The following is a 24,681-nucleotide window of genomic DNA, read 5'->3' as shown; positions in this document are numbered from 1 at the left end:
TATAAAATTGTGTGAAGATAGTGAACTTCCTTATTTAAACTGTTTAATATGAATTGAAGAGTCTATAATGGAATTTTCCAAAGCTATAGGTTTTTTTATTTTTTAAACTGAAAAGTAGTTAATAATTTGAACTAGGAATATGAACCAAATAGCTAAGAAAGTAAACTTTCACACCTGGGTTTCAAATGTTACCATTTGTTAAGATCTGAAGAGCTGAAAAGTTCCTAGTGGACCTCATCAGTGACTCGCCTCTGTAAGTTATACCATCTGCATTATCAGTTTACCCAAAGTGCATTGAGATGGAGATTTTTATTTTCTTTTAGAATTAGTGCCCTTTTATTCTGCTTCATGGCCTATTAGCTCGCCCTCAGCTATTTTCATATGTGCATTTTAAACTGTGTGTTTTACTATGGGGCTTTCGCTTTTAAAGCCCTGCCTAATATTCACCTTTGGGACAGATTCTCTCCCGTTACAGAGAATAGTCACAATTGCAGATGGGATGGCTAGAAAAAGATGCAGGGAAATAGAAGATTCTTATGAAAGGAATATTTGCCCCCTTTGGTTTAATTTTTTGACTATTTTCAGAGAACCTAATTATCTTTTTCAGTAAATGCAACTAAACAAAAGATGTTAAATTTGTCCAGTATAATGGGCAAATCCAGAGATAAGCTGTGTGCCAACAAGACCTGTTTTCACTCACCTGCCCCTAACAAAAGCTAAGAAATGTACAAGGAATTTGGAGAATTTTAGGGTCTCTTTGCTAAAAGACAAAAAGCACACAAGTAGTTGTCATTGCTATAAAGGCCCTCTTTGTCCCCATTGTTCTCTTGGAAAATCTTTTAGCCAGCTATGAGAGCTGTTTAAATCCACAAGCTTGCTCTCAGTTGTTTAGAAGGAAATAAAATTTTTGAAGCAAAAACCTGTTAACTCTCCTAGAGCATGTTCATCTACCTTCCTTATGGAAGAGTCAGATCTTTCATAATAAAATCCTCTCCAATATGGATGGGTACCCTGATCATCCTATTAAGGCATCTAACTGAAGCTTTTCCATATTACACCAATTTGCTTTATATCACACCATGCCTCCAAAATATCAATGTACCATATATTTCCTAATGCATTGATTCCAGGGCAATAACTCTTACTCTTATTGTTTTCATAGAGATGTTTGTGTCAGAAGAAAAAAGAAAATGATTGCTGGGAAGCAGACACAGAGTCGTAGACACTCATCCTTGTGCTTCAGATACTGATCCCTCATCGCCTCTGAGCAGCCCCTGTGAGCCCTGAATCCCAAGGATCACTCAGGATTATCCGATGTACAATGGGAGAGTCATCACTTTGCTAAATGATTATCTGCACCTGGACATCTTTCACAGACGTCTAATAGATATGTTCTACAAGGAGAAAAGGCTGCAAGCTGTTAATGCCTAACACAGATGCACATTAGGCTTCCACCAAAGTCCTCAACGTGCCCAACCACACTCAGTATTTCAGTCTCTCACGTTTGGTTTTGGAATCTGCTTTGAGACCTCAGCGTATTTTTTTTAAAAAAAAATATATACAGACCTACCTATATAAAGACACACACACAAGCACACATACACACATACAATATACTCATGTGTATGTAAAGGAGACACTAACTGCAAATAAGACACGAAGATTGCCAAGATTTTAGAGATGTATTTGTCAAGATTCCTGTCGATCCATGCCCTGTGGGTTACAGTGTCCTCTGTGATGCAGCCCTACCCTTTAGTGTGGGGACATTATGATGTATGTAAAACTCAGATTTACACAGAAGAAGGGAAAGTTTGGGATTATATGGCCTGCCAGCCGGAATCCACGGACATGACAAAGTATCTGAAAGTGAAGCTGGACCCTCCGGATATTACCTGTGGAGACCCTCCAGAGGCGTTCTGTGCAATGGTGAGGCGGTGCTTTTGCATAGAGTATTTCACATGAGAGTCATTCAATCTCATGGGCAAGCAAAAGAGGCGAGTGTGAAGGCTCAGTTTGGCAGAGCCAGGTTTGCAGGTGGCAGATACATGTTGAGAGGCTGGCGTCATGCTCAGAGGAGGCTTGTCCTATCTGGAGTTGCAATGTATCTGATGTGATTGATGTATGGGAACTTCCTGCTTGCCAGGGAGCCAAAAGTTTCAATGACACAGGTGGAGTGTGGCTATACTGCAAATCAAAAAGCCAAATTGATGGTTAAATTTTAGAATAGAAACTGGAACGTTAGGCCAGCTGGATAATGTTCATGATGAAAACCCATTGGTAAGCCAGCATTAAGAACGCACAGGTTTAGTCTTACACACAGATGAAGCCAGGCTCCAATTCCCTAGTTCAAGATTAGTTGAGATCTTCTGTTTCCTTTACCAGACAGCATCTCTGATAGGGGTTCTTCACGAAGGGACCAGCAAGGTGAAAAGAAGGAAGGATGGTAGACTTTCTTGAAGGACTTTTCCAGAGACCTTATTTGCCAGCTCATGCCTATCCTTGCTACCAAGGACTGCATTTCTGTGGGAATTTTGAAGGTGGATACTGAAATGTTGCAAACATATTTGCTGAAGGCAATGGCCTGGGGGCTTGTAAGTTTAGACAATAAAACAAGGAGCTATAACGTGTATTATTCTTAGGGTGTATTTAAGGCCCTTTCCGAGTGGAACATCTATTAGGAGAAAGGTAGTATTGGAGGAACACGTTGCATTTCCAACTAAAATCACAGCAGAAGCTATACCTGTAAGGTGTTATTAAAGAGATGGGTGATTAATATGCTGTCAGTTAATGTGGTAAGGAAATGAGACAGTGTGCCCATTTGGTTTATGTTGTTGGTTTTTATTGTAGGCAGTCTTTATTTGATGTAAGAACCGTGACCCCATTTTAATCCACATAACAGATATAACCATGTGGCAGGTTTTAATAGTATCTTACCTGACTTTATTATCTTGAACTTGGCCTGGCATTTTCAGGCTAGCGAAACTATTAATCAAAGCAGCATCTGCTCACAATCCCCAGTGAGTCAAATTAACATAAGATTGTCTCAGGCGGGGCACTGTAGAACGGTTTTGTAGCAGGGGACAATTTTGAACAATAAAGAGTGTTTTCACCTAAAAGCTAAGGGCTTACCATTTGTCAGAGCGCCTTTGGGGACTGCTTTGAATTATAGTCTAAACCTGATTTGGTGGAGGGTGAGAGAAAGATCTTGGCTATTAGGTGTCACTATGACTAAAGTGCCCTAAATGACGAAATATTTCAAAGAGAGAGAGCCCGTCTCTCAGGGTAACAGGTATGTGCTTCCGAAAGAAGTTGTGCGCTTTGCAAACCACAGGCTTTCAGTAAGGTTTATTCAAACGTATCAGTAAAACTCCAATAAATCTGTAAAAGAGCAGGGACATTTGTCGGCCTTATATGAAGTCTTTAGTAATTTCCTATGAAAGGTCAAATTTAAAATTTCATTGCAAATGTGGTGTGAAATTACTGTTTGGTTATAGGTTATCTAAGCTCCAGAGCCTGCGTTCTGGGCCAGATTTTCTCATCACGAGCGCTCCAGCCCTATCTATTGGTCTCTGTGACACGCTGAACAATATGCCTCTTCTGGAATTGCTTAGTAATTTACAGATCGACGTGAAATACTTCATGTCCTTTGCTGGGGTGCAGTTTCTACTCACACAGGTGCTGTAGGATTGCCTCCAAGGTGTGATTTGTGTGTGCGGCTTCTCCGAACTCATCTTTGGCCAGAGAACACTGGCTCAGCATCTCTCCTGCCCTATGTGTAAAGCATCCCATACCTGTTTCAGCCTCCCTGTTTCTCCCAAAAGAAGCAGGAAAGGGCACATTACAGGACTTTACAGGCTAGCTTTTCACAGGGGCATGGTCTAAGGTTCTTAATTAAGTTAATTCCTATTAAGTTATAGGCTAAATGATGGTAAAGTACCTTGAGAAAAGAGAATCAAGGGAATAGTCCTAGGTTGGCCCTACATGTAACTGTGTGACACACCTGTGTTCTCAGGAAGCCCCACCCAGGCTGCACTGTAGTGCAATGCTCTGGTAGACTTTCACATGTCACTGGGCAGAGGGTAAGATTTCTGAGTTACCTATCAGTCATTAATTTGTATTCCTTAATGCGCATATGATTGGCATAGCCGATTTAATAATCTCCTTTAAATGTGAACTTTGGGACTATTAGCATGCATATTAGATGCCAAGTCGGTGATAATGGCCCCAATACAGCCAAACTTCCTTTCTGTAGCGGTGGATTTTCTCTAAAACGCCGTCGTGTAAGAGTTCTTGACACCGGCTGTAAAAGCATCGCGGGATGCTGTCATATCAGGTCTGCCGAGGAGCTCCTTAGCCCAAAGTCTAATGGGAATCCGGAAAGTCACTTATGCCAGGACTTATGGGTTCTACGCTCCCTGACACTCATTTCTATTCCAGCTCCTCCAGAGTCATTATGGCCTATTACATCACCGGAGCTGCCAAATAGACACCAGCACTGCTTAGCCCCTATATGTAAATGTTTACTGGAAGATGGCTTTGCCTCCTCAGCTAGGAGCACTCCTATTAGTAATGACTCCAGGGATTCTGAACACAGAGAATACATTCAGTCATGGAAATAGTCTCTAATGCCCAGAGTTAATGTTGTTAACATGAGTGGAGCTTCATTGGTATTGCACTGAAAATCTATGGTGCTGCCTTCTGTATTCTCTCTGTCGGTATACGCCCATGACTACCCATGAATGTTGCATTTATTTTAATGTGGAATGAATTAGGAGGGGGAAAAACCGCTTACGGTTCCATTTAATAATACATCTCTGCTTACTAACTTGGATGTCCTATCTATGTCAAATCTTCTATGTCAAGTAATTTAAAATGGTTATATATTAATCATATAAACACCTTGAACAATAGTTTATTAGGAAAAATGTGTCTATAATAATATAATAGAGCATATGAATATAGATCATGTGTGTGAATATCATATATGTATGTATGTGTGTGTATTATTTATTTGGAAAATTACTTGTTTTCTTTTTAGTCTGGTACATCCTTTTTCAAATTGACAGTGCCTAAAATTGAGCCTGTTTTTGTTATTGGGAGAAAAACGTGCAAGGCACCGGACTGGCTGCCTTTGCTTTTGCAGCTGAGGCAACCTACTTGTGTGGCTACTGTCCTCTCAGCCATAATACAAGCTGCAGGTAGCATGCCTCTGTCAGGAGACACAGGTCATCCAGTGACAATGGTTTAATTTGCATAAGGAGCAGATCTGATGATCTGATCCTGGGTGTAGAGCTGAAGCGACAACACCGAGCTGTGCCTTGGTCTTTGTGTTTAAATAAACATAGCTGTCATGTCCCCCGGGCAACACCCCGGTGGCTTAAAAATGGAAAAAAATTATCTGCAATTATCTGCAGCTCGTAGCCAATGCTCTGTATAACTTAAACAGAGGCATTGAAAAGAAGCCTCGAGATGAAAGCAGCCACGTACCTTTGTACAATTTATGGGGCAGAAGTGCTGATGACTGTGGAAATAGGAGCCCTCGCATGCCGCCATGGGTTTCAGAGCCAGTCAAAACCAAATGAGAAAACAAAGATTATTAAAAAGTCTTTTGCGCATGTAATTTTGGCATAACGTTATGAGGTGGACATTAACTGTTTACCGTGGAGATTTTCAGCATCATTAATGTGGTATGCCTTTAATTACAAGTACACTCGTGTGACTAAAAATTGGAGGAAATAAAGTCCTCTGAGGTGTACTTAGTGACACCCTCATTATGTTTACCGGAATAATTAAAAGAAAGAGCATAATTTTTCCAAATAAAATGTCAGACCTTGAAATGGAAATGGATTTTTCTTGAGAAAATTTACTAATGTGTGCCTGAACTCTCTGTAGGCATTCATTCAAGGACCTTACCAGGTCTGTTAGTGATCACTCAACATTGTGCAGTTTCTATTAAAAAGAAAATAGTTAAAGTAACCCTTTTGGATAGAGCGTATTTCATCAGAGCCAAATGTAATTTATTAAGTAATAGGGAACTTTTATATTTTGTGATTTCAAAGGAACCTGTGGGGCAAACAGTTGGCAATGTAGCGACTTCAAGGCCACACTTGGCTTAAATTTCTGATTTGACAGAATCGTGGGTTTCCATCTGGAGGCTATCAGGTGGCCTTTGAGAAATTAGCTTGGTAAACTCAATTACATTTTTTTTCAGTGACAAGGGATTAATATTAATTTTCCCAAAACTGGAAGTGACATTGACATACACAACAAGTGAATAGTCCTAAAAAATGCGCTCTGTTCTCATGAATCATAATTTGATAAGTGAGCGGAGTTTTAGTACCAGTGACATCTTTCATGTGAGCTGATTTACCTCTTAAATTATGGCAGAATGGAGTTGTAAGAAAACTTCTGGTTTTCCATTAACACTTCTTTGTTAGCGGTTCATTGTTTAGACTTATTTCTCAGGGATGACTCATTTACAGTGAAATGATTTTGTGAGTGACTTCTCACTTCATCGAGGAACCTCTTGTTGAGGAGCTCACACAGCTCCGTTTTATCTAGGGTGTCAAGTCGAAAGAGCTCTACCTGCCTCATAACTCTGGCTAAGTACAGTCTATCAGTACCTTCCACTAGGTATCTCTGGCCTGCTTAAGCCTAGCAACCTGATAGGAAAGGAATTCCTGCACTTGGGTTGAAACTGCATTGGTTTGGTAGAGCTAGCATTGGTTTAGGGATATGGAGGAGGTCATGAGAAGGAGATGATAGCTTTTATGGCTAGGGTAACAAAATTGAATTAGTGCAACCCACGTTATTTATTGTTACCTAATTGCATTTTCTTTTCAGAAAAAAAATGAAATTTATTTTTTATCATTGATATTATTAGTGGGCACATGGGCACACATGTGGAGGTCTGGGGCCAACATTTGAGAGCTGTCTTTCCTTCCACCATGGGTCCCACCAGGGATTAAACAAAGGTCCTCGGGTTTACTTAGCAAGTGGTTTTACCCTTGGAGCCCCTGAGCCATCTGGTCAGCGCTCCGTTAGTATTTCCTAGCTGTCTAAGTGCTCTTGGCTTTTTCTGTGTTAGTGCTTCACCCATTCATTCCAGATCCCTGGGTACAAAGTAAGGAAGTACAAATAGCACACACGAACCCTAGTGGTAGTGGAGAGAATTACACCAAGCGGTACTTGGAATCTCCAAGTACATAAAGTAGTATGTACAAGTAAAGTACATAAAGTAGTATGGAGTCAGGGTGAAGAGAAGACAGAGAAAAAGAGCAGTCAGAATTGAAAAGCAACATAATAATCTTTCAGCATGTCAAAGAACCACTAAGAAAAATTATTTGGTAGTTAAATGCCTAATGTTTAGCTCTGTCAGGAAAGAAGTAGAAGAAAGGCCGACTGAAATGGTTAGGCACCTAGAGCATTTCAGTTACAGGCCGGTGACCTGGTAAATGACAAGAGGATTTCCCGTATCCTCCAGGACACAGGGGAATGAGATCACAAGTGTGAGGAGGGCTGAGGGTGTAACTCAGTGGTAGAGCCCTTTCTCTTAGTGTGTACAAAGCCCTGGGTTCCACCGCCAGCACCACTCAAAACTGACGTAAATAGTCATTCATTATCATCAGTAATTTGGAACAGACACTAGTAATATATCACACAATACTGAAATGCCTGAAAAATTCTGCTTCCATCCTTAGAAATTTCACATAATTTACTTTATACAATTAGGATCATATCACATCTGTTTTTTCACACTTCGTTTTTATGTATACATTGTCATCATTTGGTCGCCATCTCCTCTTTAAATTGTGATTTTGATAGCTATGAATATTCCATTATATAGCTTTGCCATAGTGTATCTTCCTACCTGGGGGGAAATCTTGTTTCTTTACTCATCAGAACAGTATAATTTAACTTCAAAGACCTGTCTCCCACATACCAAGACTTCGGTGTTAAAAGGAAGTGTCTCTGTGTGATTGAGTTGAAATCCAGGGAGTAGAAGGGTCATCTTCTTATGTCCTCAAGAATTGAATGTCTCTGACTAGAGAACCAATCTGTATATCAGTCATGAGAAGGAAAATGTCCTGGGGATCAGACAAATCATTGTCTCTGAGCTTTGCTCTCTTTTGTTGGACTTGAAGATCCCATGGAAGTAGATGTGATGACCTTGTATACGTAGTTTAGAATGAAGTCAGGAGACCACTTTCCAAACAAAGTGCAGAAGATAAATAAGTTATGTGCCATATACTGTGTGTCTGTGGATTTAAAGTGACACACAATGATAACTACATTCTATATTAGAATTCAGTAAATACACACTATCCATATCATAGCCAAAACAGAAGTTTTACAATATAGGGTTTACCCTTTCTGTGTGCTATGCTCTTATCCTGAATCTGAACCACAGATTATGTGTGATATGTATTTGTCTTTGGAACTTGCTTAAGGGTTTAAATGTTTCTCTAAATATATTGTATATACCATTGCACAGTTTCTTTTCTTTTTGTGGTTTTAGTTTTGGTTTTAGAGGCAAGGTTTCTCTGAGTAACAAGCCTTAGCTGTCCTGGAACTCGCCTTGTAGACCAGGTTGGCCTGATAGAGATCCACCTGCCTCTGCCTCCCGAGTGCTGGGATTAGAGGTGTGTGCCACCACTGTCCAGCACATAATTTCTTATGTTAACTCAATATTATATTTTTACATATACTATTGTGCAGTATGTTTACTCTGTGGATTTTTTTCACTTATTCTTTCATATATGGGCGTTTAGGTGGTTTGGTTCTTAAATCTGAAGACACTTGACAAATGTTGCTAAATTGTCCACCAGAAAGTTATTTAAGGACCATATTCAATATCATTAGCATATATATGTCCTTATAAATATTTGAAAGTGTTCTTAAATTCTCTTGTTGCAAGGCTTTAGCCGATAAAAGAGGAGATACAATTAACCAAGAAAATGTGGATCGAGCTATCCCGTTCCTTTCACTCTTTCAGCTAGTGCTAAAAGTTTAAATTTTCACATTGCAATAAGGATGTATTTTGGAATTCAAGTGCCACTTCCTTTTATTAAGCATGCATTTATTGCATTATTTTCTTATTGTGAAGGCTGATGTCTCAGTGTCCATTTGCCTGTCTTTATTTTTAACTACACTAGTTTTGTTGCTTGTAATTCTACCTTTTTTCTACAGAAGCCACCAATTTTAAAATATGTGTGTGTGTGTGTGTGTGTGTGTGTGTGTGTGTACTACATAAAGCTGTAGCACAATTAGTAAAAGCCCAGAGACAGAAATTAGGATTCAACCTGAAGGTCATAAAAGCAAAACAGCCAGCCACTGGCTTTTACCTCTACCTCAGTTGAAAATGGCAATCCTACTACCAGGAATCTTTCAAAATTAGACTGTGTGTGAGAGCTTTCTCCTCCTATCTTACATTACTCTCTAGTTCTGGATTTAAAGGCATGCACCACTACTGCCCAGTTTTTAAGGCAAAAATTTTCAGTGTGGCTACTTGGATTAAAGGTGTGTATCACCACTGCCTGGTCTGCAAGGCAGATCAGTGTAGCTGTTTTACTCTCTGAATTTCAGGCAAGCTTTATTTATTAAAATGCAAATGAAATATCACTTCATAAAAGCCCTTTCACACAAACTTCAGTTTTGTTAATAAGTTCCAAGGGTAAGCATTCTTTTTATCTGAAGGCAAAAGCTTCCTTCTGGGATTTCCCCACCCCTTGACTCTGGAAACACCCTGAATTTCTGCCTTAGAATTTTTCTTTTTAATTCAAAAAATTTTATTTATTTTACATACCAACCACAGTTTCCCCTTTCTTTTCTCCTCCAGACCCCCCACCTTTTTTATATGTCCCCATCCACTCCTCAGAAAGGGTAAGGCCTCCCATGGCGAGTCAACAAGCCTCTGCCTTGGATGCAGATGGCAGGCTTCCACAGTCCTGGACTAACAAAGATCCTTCTGAGTGTTCACATTTATGTCTTCTCTGTTCATGTGTAAAAACTTCACAAAGGTGATATTTTCCTTGAGCAGAGAGTTCATTTTCTTTTAGAATCTGTGTTGTTGAAAACAATTGCAACAATAACATATTCTTTGTGTGAAGCTGCCGTTGTAAAATTTGCTTAGGTTTTAATTTGCCAGACCAATGGGAATACATATTTTTTTTCAAGTGACATTTTTCTTTTGGATTTTCAGAACTTCTTTTCTTACACTTGGAAAAAGTGCTGAAAGTTGTTCCTCAAGCATCATATCTGAAAACACGTTACTGAGATTGGCAGGTGGTCAGTGTCTTCTCATCGTGCTGGGAATAGATAGATTCACATAGAGTCTGTTCCATGGAAATTAAAGGTGTGAGCTGAGAAAGAAACCAGAATTGGTTTTCACTCTTTGACCTACTTTGAAGCTGACTTCTAAAATATTAAATGAAGAGTCGAGCTGGGTATTGCTCCCGTGCAAAGAAAGAGCCCTTTTGTTCCAGAGGTCAATGTCTGTGGAGAGGTCCAGGTGCTGACATTATCATCAGGTCATGTCTGCCAGTGATTTTCTACCATCGTGTGTAACTCTTTGTTCCTTTGCTGCTGATCTTGTTCCTTCCTGGAAATGATAAAATTGAGACATTGAATACCCTTCCAAGCATGGTCTAGAAATTAATCTTAGTGTTTCAGCTTTGCTGTGGTTCTTCAATGTTGATTTGTATAAGGGAGGAGTTAATATACATAGGTAGAAAAATACTTGAACAAGTGAGAGATAGGAAGCCAGCTGAGAAGCTACAAGACCATCCTAGAGAAAGAATTCTGTATTTCAAAGGAAGATATTTTAGTGTGTATAGAGCTACCAGACGAGATGAATGTGGGATGTGTAAAACTGGAAATTATCTGACAGACATGGAAGGCTGAGGTCTGTAGGTCGCATGAACTTTGCAGTAGTGTTTCTCATTCTTTTTGCAAGTGAATTCAAAAGTTGTGGACTGCTTGTTATAAATCAGGTAGATCAAAGTCAATGACGTTGTGGGCTATTTGAAGTCTCCATGAGTAGAAGAGAATCCAGTTGATGTCTATACATGTTACAGAAATATATATATATATATATATATATTATAGAGAAAACGAGCTGCTGACTGATATGTTAATCCGAGATTATTTATGTGCACAGACTATGCCAGATGGATTATTATTCTAATGGTTTGGCAGATTGTCTTATATGAGGTGTTATGGTGTGTTTCCATTCATACGAGTATTATCTGCATCACAGTAATGCTGTGTTGAGTCATCGAAGAGGTTGGTGCATTTTAAATGGCTGATGCGGTGTGAACGTTACAGGAGAGCACTAGGATTGCATGCTTGCTGAACTGAGTTTGTGCCTACATTTTGCAGATTTGACTCGTAGCTGATATTGATTTGATAAAGAACTGACTGGTGCCCTGCTTTGTGTAAAACACTTGACATCGTTTGTTCCTGTAATCTTCAAGTCTATCATTATCCTTGTAAGCAGATAAAGTAATTGACACATGAGGCTAAGTGATTTTTCCCTTTGGAGAGTCGGAATGCAATAAATGCCAGCATGCTGACACCCATGTCCCCCTCTTAAACTATTCGATTCCCTCTTAATATTATCTGCAGTATATTCGAGAAAACCATGGCAAACACCATTTTAAAAATTATGCTTTGTGATGTGGACTGTGAGTTACAATGCTGTGGTTTTGTTATTTAGGAAACCTTTTATCTGAAATAAACTCAGAAAATTGGATTCTGTAAACAGAGTGCACAGAATGTTGGAAATGCATATAATGTGATGAGAGTCTTCATTCAGGGGTAAGGCAGCCAATCAAGAGTGTTTGCCTCTGTTCTTCCTTTCTTTCCCATTAGTGTGTTCATAAAAATGGAAATAGGCTGTTAGAAAACACAGAGAGCCAAGTACATACTGTACTCACGCTGTCTCACTTTAGAATAATACGTCAGCAATTGTTGACTAGTTAGCAACATCCTATCATTGTGGGTGAGGTGTGGAGGAAAGTAGTTGGCCCGATGCTTCCATTTATTTTACAATCTCAGTAAAAACCAATGTCCTAGAGTAGACTGCCTACAAGGGTTCTCTATTTGGATGTCTACTAGGCATTTAAAATCTAACAGGTTTATTATAGCAGTTTTCCCCCCAAATCGATTCTGCTTTCATTTGTTCCATGTCTGTAAATGGCAGCTTATATTCATCTATCTATTGCACAGAGTAAACAGTCTAGAATTTCACTTCAATTCCTTCTGTAATAATACATACTAGCAAGTCCTGCTAGGGAGAGCTTCAAGATATATTGTAAATCTGACCACTTTTCACCATCCCTGGTGTCAGGAACTAGTCTCAACTAGCTCTCTATCTAAGCTGAGTCCTATAGTATCTATCAATTAATTGGTCTCCCTACTTTCAACTTTTGTTCTATTAATAAAATTACATACATTTTATATTATGCTGTGATATATGATATATATATATTTGGCTCTTTATAACTGAAGGATGTGTGTATATATATATATATATATATATATATATATATATCAAACTGGGAAAAAAGAAACCTTTTCAAAGGTCTTGTTTGTTCTAAGCATGTACAGATATGTTTCACATTATCATTCCCCCAAGCAGTCGTGAGGAACAACTGCCTACATAGCTTCTACATGGTGGCTAGTCTAAAGCTGATTTAAATATGCAGAGGACTGTGAGTTCTTACATGCAACACTACACCATCCTATGTAGTGTGTGTGAACACGCGTAGATTCTGGTACATAAGGAACCCTGGGACTAGTTCCCATGCATTTATAGGAATGACTGCAACTTTAAACGTTTGATTTCTTTCATCCTCTCTTTATTCAATTTTATCCTGGAGCGTGCTCATTGAAAATGAAATACAGCCAGGCGGTAGTGGCGCATGCCTTTAATCCCAGCACTTGGGAGGCAGAACTTTGAATTTGAGGCCAGCCTGGTCTACAAGAGCTAGTTCCAGGACAGGCTCCAAAGCTACAGAGAAACCCTGTCTCGAAAAACCAATAAGAAAGAAAGAAAGGAAGGAAGGAAGGAAGGAAGGAAGGAAGGAAGGAAGGAAGGAAGGAAGGAAGGAAGGAAGGAAGGAAGGAAGGAAGGAAGGAAGGAAGGAAGGAGTGTCTGGAAGGCTACAACACAGGACTTTGACCTGTTCAATGCTGTTCCCTCCTCACTAGGTTTTTGTCACTAACCTCGCAGGTCCCTCCTAACAGTTTGTCCCTGTGTCTCTAGTGGGGTGGGAGTTGGGGACACCCTCACCTCAGACTCCACTGTGGACTCTTATTCAGCACAATTGGATCAAGAACATCGGGTCTGCTAAAAGGGCAGTCTCTCATCCTCATACCAATTGGGTTGGTACCTGCGCAGGTTTCAGGATCCCTAAAGATAGGGTGTGTTGCCCATGCTTCTGCATTCTAAGCAGCTTCCCATAACCCGTTCTCACCATTAATTCGGGTCCCTTCTTTAAAAATCCTCTTGAAGGAGCCTGTCTGACCCTCATACCTAACATTCTTTTCATTCTTGACCAGTTCTGAGATTACTATCCATATACACAGCTCACAGAATTTGCTGTGCTGCAAGTTATTAAAATCTGAAGGCACTTTGTTTTTTTTTTTTAAAAAAAAATGGACATTTTATGTTTAAAATAAAAATACCTAAGTTAATACAATCAGTATACATTCAAACACCACTTAGAATTGGCAATGATAATATGTACTGGGTTTTATTTCGATTAAAAATATAGAAATGTCAGAGTTAGGGTCTTTGCCCTTGCCCTTGATCCATCACTGCCTTCATCGAGAGAAAAAAACCCCATCTTGGTATTTCCTCCTTTTGTTTTGGTTTTTGTGTCTTGTTTGCTTGTTTTGGTTTTTGAGGCAGGGTTTCTTTGTGTAGTCTTGGCTATCCTGAACTTACTCTGTAAATCAGCCTGGCTGGAAACTAAAAGAGAGCTACCTGTCTCTGCCTCCCAAGTACTGGAATTAAAGGTGTGTGCCACCACTGTCCAACTAATTTTATGAGTTTTGTACAGAGTATATATATATATATAACAATATATATTTTTAATATTGGATTTTAAAAATCTTTTTAGTAATTTACTTTTTGTTATTTAATATTATGGTTTAAATTATGCATGAAATATACATAATCTAGTTTGTTCATATTAATATTTATTAACATATCAATGTGGTAATATTTATTATTAACATCAACACTAGTATAGAAGAGTATTGTACGTATACATATTTGTGTATATATCTCAAATTTATAGCATATATACATATCTTTTTACAAATCTACTTCTCAGTAAGAATTTAAGAAATTTACTTTTTAAGTTCTTAGTTACTTTCCCCATATCTATTATAAGCCACTCCATATTCACAAACAGACCCTCACCAGTCTCTTGGTATATACTGAAAATAATTTATTTTTGTTTGCTTTTCCTAAAATATGTACCGAACCCAGTGTGTTGGGCTGGAGATTATCTGTGTTTTCATCACATATGGTGTCCTGTTGTATTTTCCTAACAAAATATTCTAAGCTGTGTTCTGCATTCTTTACTTCTATGCTGCTTCTTATTTTGTCATTCAATATATTTTGAAAATTAGTTTTCTTGTATTTCCTTAGCTGTGAGGGCACTCATAGCCAGGGTTTATGAACTATCACAGAAAGCACAGTCAACTCAGAATTCTTGATAAAAGCGTATGTCCCATGGCTATTGATTTTTATGTTTAAATTATTTAATATTAAATCACTTCAAGGTTGTATGAACATCACTAGTAAATATTCATCATGGTAATCTGACAGGCAAGAAAGGTGATATCTGGGCTAAACATCTAGCCCAACTCTGTGCAATCTTTGAGTCTTCATACAGGAAAGCAGATTTTAAAAGTGCCCCCTTGGATCTGACCATACGACTGGAAAGGTGGATATGTTTATATATTTATAAATAAGGGATACGTACATATATCTTAGTTTTAAAATTTAAAATTAAATTCACATTTAAAATTATAGTTTTCCAATCATGTTTAGTGGCTAGCCATATGTAATTATTCTCCCATAGTCACGGTCTTCATTACTGGAGCGTAACAATAGCTTTACAGTGCTTTTAGCCGGAAATCCCATTGCTTACTTTGCAAGATGATATATAAACATTTTCTCATCCATCACTGGGATGACTTGTCTCCTAGATGAAAATCCGAGGGTGATGTGTAACTGTAATAAATTTAGACAGCAAGGGAACGGTTCCATTTTCAATTAAAACCACAGCCAGGAACTTTCTGTTTAGTCTGACAGGAAGGTAGACCAGCATGCATTTTTTATATTTTCTGGTTTGTTTGGGAGGCAAGGATTGGAAACATGATAGAGGTATTTTTGTTTTTGTTTTTATTCTTGATATTCCTCTGTGTTCACCTAAGAAAAGCCAGTTGTCTTTCTACACTTGTTGAGTTGTGGCTCCTTAGAAACAAGGTTCATGAATAGAGAAGTTAACATGAGAAAGGGCATTGATGCCTTGCAGGATATTTTATTTTGATTCAGATAGCCATGAAGGTTTAAATTAAAATTTAATGAAGTCATTTTTTTTTTTTTTGCTCTGAGGAAGAAGATGACTGTATACTTAGGAGGAGTACCTGGGAATCTCTAAATGTCCAGTACATAGTAATTGTCTTTATCACTACAACGACCATTACTTTTGCTCAAAGGCTGAGGTTATTTGGAGTCTGCATTTCTGCTTTGGAGGTGTTTTCTGAGTGTTTTCCTATAGCTCCCCTCTCTTTGAACTGCCTGGCTTTCCCTGATATTGCTAATGGCATTTAATAACTAACTGCTTATGAGGTTCAGGCTCGAAGCCAGGTTTTTTAAAATCAGAATAATTTCAGAACTGTGGTTTTAAAGTAAATGAAATGTATTCTAAATAACACAGTATTAAAATAATCATTCATGGGTGCAGTGGCATTTACACTGAGATTATAATGGTTTCATGTGTTAGCAACTGCACTAAGCATGCCTACAAACGCCACTATTTCTAAATACAAGAATGCTATCAAAATAAACTACTGTGCAAATAAATAAAAGCTCATTTTGTTAATGGCAGTTTGGGATGCACTCAGAAGCTTAGCAAGTCCAAGAAATTCCAGATGGTAAATAGAAATGCTTGGTCTCAAATTGGCTATTTTTGGAGACCATATTATTCATCGTCTCCCTTTTATCCAAAGCAACCACACATCTCTCCCGACACCCCCATCCATCACGGTTGACTGAATCCTTGTCTCTAGAAATTCTACTTAGCACCATTTCATTTGTTTTTATTGTTCTTATTTAAATATAATGTGTTCAATTAGAGATTCGACCAAGTTGTACTACCAAGATGACTGCGCGAATTGAGAAGAGGTGTTGTTTCCTTAAAAACTGTACCTTGCAGAATGGCATTAAGAGGGAAAGAGTACAGACCTCAGATTCTACCTGCAGCTCAGATGGGTAGACGTGGGTTGGACACAGCTTACCCAACTGTGGCTAATGGTCCTGTGCATTGTGAGGATTCCTCAGTTAAGACTATATCTCTGGCAGGACGTACACTGCCCTTTGGATTGAGCATCACACAAGAAGAAAATCCTCTGGCAGGATTACAACATTGGGTGATAAGTCATAAATGTTCATAACTTTCCTCACTGAGCTAGAGATGCAATGGAAGAGGAAATGTAAATTTTTAGGAGAGTGTAGAAGCATAGTACTGAGAGAAACCGAGGGAGAGACTTCCCCTTGCTGGATGTCTGCATGTTGGCAACTGTTGAATTTGCTCAGAGGTGTTTTTGATTTTTCATTTTTATTCTTAAAGCTATTAGCATGTACAGTTTTGTGACTGAAATTTCCACGATAAAATAGCTTTCCTCTCAGGAATAGAAATATATCTACTATCCTCTGTTCCTTTGTGAACTACCGTTTCCCAGCAGTTTGAAAGCGAGTTTCTTAGTGATGAAATTCCCTGTTGCAGTAGGCCGTTTTCCTTAGTGATGCACCCACCACCACCTCGCTTTGTAAGTTTCTGCTTCCAGTCCGCCTCCCATGGCAGATTATAATATCCATGAGGACAGTAACAATGGAGTCTTTTCTCTGTTGTTTAATTTCCCTAGAAATTAATATAGGTCTGGGACATAGAGGGGTCCTTAATAATGGTCATGGGATGGAGAATCCAACCAGCTTGCTTCCCTAAACTTCTTCTCTACCAAGTTTTATTCTTTCATTTTTTATTTTTTTGCACTGTTTCCTGATACCTTATTATCATTTTTAATATAAAAGACTCAGAAAGACTCTCACAGAAGAGGACTCAGGAATATGCATATGTCTGTCTATCTGTCTGTCTGTGTATGTCCTAGTTTAGATACGATGTGAATATTCCCAATTATTCACATGTTGAACATTTGTTCTATGTTGTGATAGTATTGGAAGATGGTGTAGACTTTTAAGAGGCAGAGGATAGAGGGGACCTTGAAAGCAATGAAGTATTTTCTCATGGAATTCTGACTAATGTGATTAAATAACGCTGCTTTTCTTCATTATGAAGCCCTCAGGCCTATCACTATGCTAACAGAATGCTGGTGGACGGACTTATACTTCTCCCCTAGCTGCATCTTTTTGAATTTGATGATGTTTCCACCACAGGTTAGTCCAGTTCCACATGTATTTCTGAAATTCTTTGTTCTCTGGAGCTCTGTGCTGGGCATGATAGGAAATAGTGATGACAGGCCAGGCTCTGCCTTCAGGAACCTCACTAAAGAAAGTATTTAGAAAGATAAGGAAAGGAGCCACACAGTGGCAGGACAACAGACAGCTGCATTTGCTGCAAACTTTAGGGGATCAATGACAGATTCCCAAAGAAGATCTTTGAGCTGGGTCTTGGGAAAGGTTAGTGTTTTCAAGGATTAAAGACAACACAGAACATTCCAGTTCAAGGAAGCTGCAGAGATTTGTCTTTTACTGAATTTTAAAGATTACTTCTCTTTATGTATCTATCTCAACAAGAATGTTATGACCTTGCCATCCATAAATTAATCTAAACCCTACTCTATCATCCTCTAGTTTTCCAGTATGTAAATACAGTAAATTATTTATCAGTCTTGACATATTATCCCACTTTATTATCTACTAACTGTTACCCACAATAATGGAAATGAAGATGCTATCTGAAGTGCAAAGCAATATATAAATATAGGGAAATGCTACAGAAAGTTACACTACTGTAATTTTTATGTTCCTTTAAAAATATTTTATTTAGTATCCGTATGTGCATGTGTGCTTGGATCAAATCCACTACTTATTTGCCACCTATTCTCTCCTGTCCAATTATTTCCCTATGCCCCTTACTTTTCCCATCCAACACCACCCCCTTCACCCTCTAAGTCCATTGGGCATTGTTCATAGGTACATGGGTGTGGAGCTACCTATTGAAGCATGAGTAGCTCCTCAGGGCCTATATTCCTAAAGAAAGCTAATTTCCCCTTCCCCAGCAGCCACCAACTGCCTGTAGATGGGGTGGGACTTCATAAACCCTCCCCTATCCATGCTCATATTTAGGTTAGCTTGATCTTGTGCAAGTCTAGTGCATGCTGTCCCAGTCACTGTGAGTTCATGTGCATAACTGTGCCATCTTATCAGGCTAGTATTGTTTTGCTACAGACATCTACTCCTTCTGACTCTTATATAATCTTTCTGGCCCCATTTTGGTAATGATTGCTGAGGCTTATAAGGAGGGTTTGTAACATAACTTAAATTGAACATCCCAGCCTCTTGTTTCCTGCATGCTGATCCACAATAGGTCTCTGTATTAATCGCTATCTTCTGCATAAATAAGTTTCTTCAATAAGGGTTGAAAGATGAACAAATCTATGGATATAAAGATAAAAAAGTAGGGGCAGGGCTGGAGAGATGGCTCAGAGGTTAAGAGGATTGCCTGCTCTTCCAAAAGTCCTGAGTTCAATTCCCAGCAACCACATGGTGGCTCACAACCATCTGCAATGGGGTCTGGTGCCCTCTTCTGGACTGCAAGCATACACACAAACAGAATGTTGTATATCTAATAAAATAAATATTAAAAAATAAATAAGGGTTATTAAAAAAAGTAGGGGCAGTTTATTGCTATGGTCATTTAGCAGAGCAACAATGGGTTCTATTCTAAGGCTTATTACCCAGCAAGCCATGAGTTTTGGCTTGGTTAATGGCACCAAGCATGGTTTACAGCTTTTAGGATAATCTTTAAAGGAAATCACAACGGGGCTGGAGAGAGGGCTCAGCAGTTAAGAGCATTGCCTGCTCTTCCAAAGGTCCTGAGTTCAATTCCCAGGAACTACATGGTGGCTCACAACCATTTGTAATGAGGTTTGATGCCCTCTTCAGGCACACACACAGAAAGAATATTGTATGCATAATAAATAAATAAATAAATAATTTTTTTAAAAAAAATGAAATCACAACGTGGTTGCCCACTTCTATAACACCCATGCTATGATTACCAGACTAGTAATTATTATAGATTGCAGAGTTCACCGCTGGATAACATTGTTGATGACTTTACTCCACTGTAACTTATAGAGAACCTTGTAGCTCTACGAATTCTAGCCAGCAGGGATGAGAGTTTTTGGTTGGTACAAGTATGATCTTTTTCTTTTATGACCTATGACTCAGGTGCGTGATGTGTTCAGTGATAGGGCCTTACCATCAAACTCTGCACAAAGAGCAATAGCAATAGCCTATAATGTTTTGGGGGACTGGTCTTTGGTACCTCACTGACCAAAGGCTTGAAAAAAGGCTTTTAACTTATGCTTGAGTTTGATTTTTGTTGCTATAAGAAATGCTATGACCAAAAGTAAGTTGGGGAGGAAAGGATTTATTCCATATTATAGGTATCTTCCACCATCAAGGGAAAACAAGGCAGGAAGCTTGAAGAAAAAAAATCACAAGAGACAAAAATACTGCTTGCTAGCTCACTCCCTCACTCACATTCAGCTACCTTTCTTATATAATCAAGGTCTACCTGTGTAGGGATGGCACTGCCCACATTGGGATACGCCATCCTATGACAATTAATACTCAAGGAAATGCTCCTCAGATAAGTCCACTAGCCAGTCTGACTTAGTTTCTCAACTGAGATTTCCTCCAATAATTCTGTCCTATTGACAGTTGAAGCTAACTCTATTATGTTCTTACTTGTGAATTCAAGAACCGCAAGTCACAGTTTTATTACAGAAAATGAAAAGACTCTATTCAATACACAGGTATAGAATAATTTATAGAAGAAGTTATGTTTGTTTTGCTTATTTGTTTGTTTTGTGACAATTTGCTCAATAATTAATGTTTAAAAGCAAAATTCCCCCAAATAGCCATTCTTAATACATAACAAATTCTTGGCCTGACCAAACCTTTGTCTACCAAACATTTTGCTGCAGAGATGAGATTTACATAATTATGATTACATAACAACGCACAAGTAAGTGAGCAAATATCAAAGTCTCTGGTACTGTCATTAATTACAGTGGGTGTGAGTGTCCAGTACTTAGAAGTAGGAGGAGTTAACACAGTCAAAGCAAGCAGCAGAATTAGAATATAAACAAACTAACCTCACCTAGATCCACAACCCATGGCAGAGTGTCCTCTATAACCTCTACAGCCCCAGCCTCATTCCCCCCTTTCTCCCAGAATAGTGATGCATAAGGAAATGACACAGGATTGTTGATGTTCCTGTTGCTTTCTAATAAGGAGCATTTATAAAATTACTTAAAAGCCTTTTTACTTGATTTGCTCCATTGTGCGTGTACTGATTAGTTTTTGTTAACTTGACACATACCTAGAAAAAGAGAATCTTAATTGAGGAATTGCCTTCACCAGGTAGCCTGTGGGCGTGTCTTTGAAGGCATTTTCTTGATTGCCCATTGGTATAGGAGGAGCATCCCACTGTGGATAGGGCCATCCCAGAGCAAGTAGGCCTGAGCTGTTTATGAAAGATATGAGCAAGCCAGGGGGAGCAAGCCAATAAGTCACTTTGCTTTGTGAGCACCTCTCTTCACTGCCCTCAGGTCCCTGCCTTGAGTTCCTGACTTTGTTTCCCTTGATTATGGACTATCAGCTGTAAGCTGAAATAAACCCTTTACTTCCCAGCTTGAATTTGGTGACTGTTTATCATAGCAAGGTAAAAGTAACTAGGGAACTACTCAGAACCAACATTTCTTAACTCTGAGTCTGCCTTCAATAATGGACGATCACTAAGTATTTTAGTCCAGAAGAATATAACCATAACTTATAGGGCATCATTATTACTTTTACCTAGTTTATTAAATAGTTAGGAAAATATATGATTCATTGTTATCATCCTTAGCATTATTAAGTTCTAAAGCTAAAGACTCTATTTTTAAACTAATAATTTGTATTTGAAAAAGCACAATTTTAAAAAATTTTCATGCATCTTGACTCATTAATCCTAACATATAGAAGAGAGAAATATCCTGTGTTTTTTTAAATAGAAAATGAAGAGTTGAGAAGATAAATGATTTTGCTCTAAGTCACAATAACTAATAAAGGGTGTTGTTGGATTACCATGTGTGCTTTAGCTTATACTTAACCTTTATTGGGTATATTGTACCAGACATTAAGTGCCGCTCCTGTATGATTAACTCAGCCTTTGAATGAAAGCTTGCCTAGATTTCAGAAGGATGTAAATATATTACCACTGAGTTCGCAATTTTCTTCAAAGCCGTCCTTTGTTCTTTTTATGTACATGTTGCTTGTTAGCTAAGAAAGCACTTGGCAAAAGAACATTGCAGTCATTATCGATGCTTCTTACCTTGGGTTGTCATAAAGCTTATGAAAGGCTTCCACAGAAATAATGCTAGTACAGGCTTCTCTGGGAACCACGGGATCAGAAGCACTGGGCTATTGACAAATGGATACCAGAAAAGAACTTTGAGATCACTAGAGGTAAAGGGCTGTGCAGTTTTACAGTTTAACTAGTGGGAACTTGACTGTGCAACCAGGAGATGGTTCATGCAGCCATACTCTGAAATGGACAAGGCAGTTCTCAAATGTGACTCTACTCTGCACCCTCTCTTCCTCGCTCAAATTATTATGCACATAGGATGACATTGGCCACATCCTCAGTTCATTTTTCAGTAACCCAGGCAAGCCAAGACCTTAGCCCAAGATTCAAATATAAATAATGCCAGGAATCTGTAAATTCATCCTTATAAATAAATAGTTATTAACCTATATAATAAGATATTATATCCATAAGATTATTTTTTCTGATAGGTAAATCCAATTTCTTTTTTAATATTCTAGGCAGTAGTATTTCTCTCTAAGTAGAAATTTCTGGTATCTTGTGATGGTTCATGAGCTTCTTTACTCACCCCCTGGAAAATAGGAATGCATTTACTTTGAGGAGACATTTAATAAGAACAGAATAAATCCAGCGATGGATCAGCTATTTTTTATGCTCAAATCATGTACTAGTTGATTATTCCCACAAGTTTTATGCCACCACTGCCCTAGCATATCTTGAAGGCAGGATCAATTCTTAATAATTATAATTTTAGTTTTCTCCTGGATGAACAGAAGGGTAAGATCATTTTATAGTGTTTTCATATATGTGACAATATCAATGACCCCGTGGTTGTTTATCTTGTTCTTTTCCACTTAGAATATATTTATCTGTTTCTCAGCCACAGAATGCTGATTTAGAGAAACAATAAAGCAACAGAATCTAGAGAAACGCCTTGGAATTGTTGAATATGTTTAGAGAACTCCTGAGAGTTTGAAAATTTGATTGAATTGGGGACCAAATTAAATTATATACCATGCTTTTTTTTGGTAGGCTGAAATGTGTAGAGATCAACTTCATATACAGATTAGTTTTTTTCCTTCTTTCTTTTTCATAAGCCACATTTGTATATACATTTATCAGAATGGTAAAAATAAAATTAGTCATTTCATCCAAATTCTGCTTGTTTGGGGTTTGTAGACTTTACAAAGGATGGAAGGTCACTGTAGAGCCTCTTGAGATGTGACGTAAGCTGTCCTTTCATAATGAAATCCTATGAGGAGCACATTCCGGTCAAGTCTTAACTCTCGAGAGAAGGCAAGATTATAATGAGCAGTACTCTAATGACATTTGGATGGAGAAATATTGGTTCTGACTGGTCTGCTGTTTGTTCTAGGGAAAATAAAGAAAGCCTAATACAGTTTAAGAAGAAAAATGAAACTTTGGTTGCTGCCTTCTGTTCTCCTAGTTCTTCATGAGTTCCCCTCTCCTTGTTCCTCATGCAGGAGTAGAGACCCCTTAATCATTAAGGTTTTCAAAAGATTATTTAATGCTGTTACCCTATCTAGAAAATCTCCATTTTACAGGTATTCAGAAGAAAGTGAATGGACAGTCAGTAATGAAATTTAAAATGCTATGGTGTATATTTTAATCCAAGAAATAAATTTCTGCTTTGTATATTCTCTGATATATCCTCACCACTCAACTGATGATTATCTCTGCTACTGGAGAAGCAGAAATAGCAATAAATATTAAGAGATTCATTGCAAGTACTTAGCTTATGATATTATGGAACTGACTCTATGGGTCCAAATTTGCTGATAGTTTGTCAGAAAGGGTAGATGTGATGGTTCAAAGTTGTTCTCCATGGCTGAAATTCCCCCACTATATCCTTAAAGTTTTTAACAGAACCAAATATTTCATAACCTGAAATAATGTCAGTTTCTTAAACACATCTGACAAGGACTTTAATCACTTCTACAAGATGCTGTCATAGACACACCTAGATTAGTGGTTCATCAAAGAGACCATCACATCTGCTTTGGAGGAATGTTAAAATAACGATTTTCAAAATAGATTAACTATGCTTCTTTTTCTTTAGTGTGTGTGTGTGTGTGTGTGTGTGTGTGTGTGTGTGTGTTCATGGATGTGTTTTGGTGTGTGTTGGCCAGGGGTCAACATTAGGCATCTTCCTCAACCTCTCCACCTTATGCCTAAAATCAAACCTGAGCTCACCAACACAGCTAGATTAACTGGACAGCAGACCCCAGAGGTCCTCTTGTCTCTGCCTCACTAGTGTTAGGATTGTAGGCATATGACACCATCCCTTGATTTTTTACATGAGTCCTAGGCTTCTGGAGGTGGATCCCCATGCTTTGAAAGAAAGCACTTTACTGACTGAGCCTTTTCCCCCCTTCAGTTAACTATGTAGTATTCTTACTTAAAATACTTTTTAGATCTTAAGGAAATGAAGTGAGATCAAAAGCAGACTCGAGTGTAAGAAAGATAACTGAGATACTTCTTTCTTTATTGGACTACATCCTTGTCCTGCTAGTCAAGCAAGAGAGAAACTTCAGCATCCATTCAATATTTATTTAATAATTTAATTTCTTTAATCATCTTATACATGGTGATTTACTAAGTTTAAGGAACAAGGTTCAAGATTGATTAGCTGTCTTTGTAAATCATAAATCAACTAATAACAAGGAAAATATTATTACTGGTAACACTAATAAAAATTATGGAAATGGCAGCTTTGTTATTAGTAAGATTAATAAGCAGATGCAAACTGAGCATAATTATTGATGCTGATTGTTTAAAACATTTGAAAATTAAACAACTG

General features: G+C 38.2%; 1 protein-coding gene across 2 annotated transcripts in view; it reads left to right on the top strand.

Annotated features, from left to right (window-relative positions):
• Positions 1–1,185: 1,185 nt before the first annotated feature.
• The window catches only part of Ntng1 (netrin G1), a 327,790-nt gene continuing 304,294 nt past the window's right edge, over positions 1,186–24,681 (top strand). For both annotated transcript variants that reach the window (XM_050120930.1, XM_050120931.1), the window contains exon 1: positions 1,186–1,926. In XM_050120930.1, the coding sequence (XP_049976887.1) occupies positions 1,681–1,926 (246 nt within the window). In that variant the 5' untranslated portion in view covers positions 1,186–1,680. The remainder of the gene's footprint in view (positions 1,927–24,681) is intronic.

Source organism: Alexandromys fortis, unplaced genomic scaffold (genome assembly GCF_014885135.2).
Source record: "Alexandromys fortis isolate MF-2015 unplaced genomic scaffold, M_Fortis_MF-2015_v1.1 scaffold_176, whole genome shotgun sequence".
Taxonomy (NCBI): domain Eukaryota; kingdom Metazoa; phylum Chordata; class Mammalia; order Rodentia; family Cricetidae; genus Alexandromys; species Alexandromys fortis.
The sequence above is the reverse complement of the archived record's forward strand: the minus strand, read 5'-3'. Positions and strand labels throughout refer to the sequence as shown.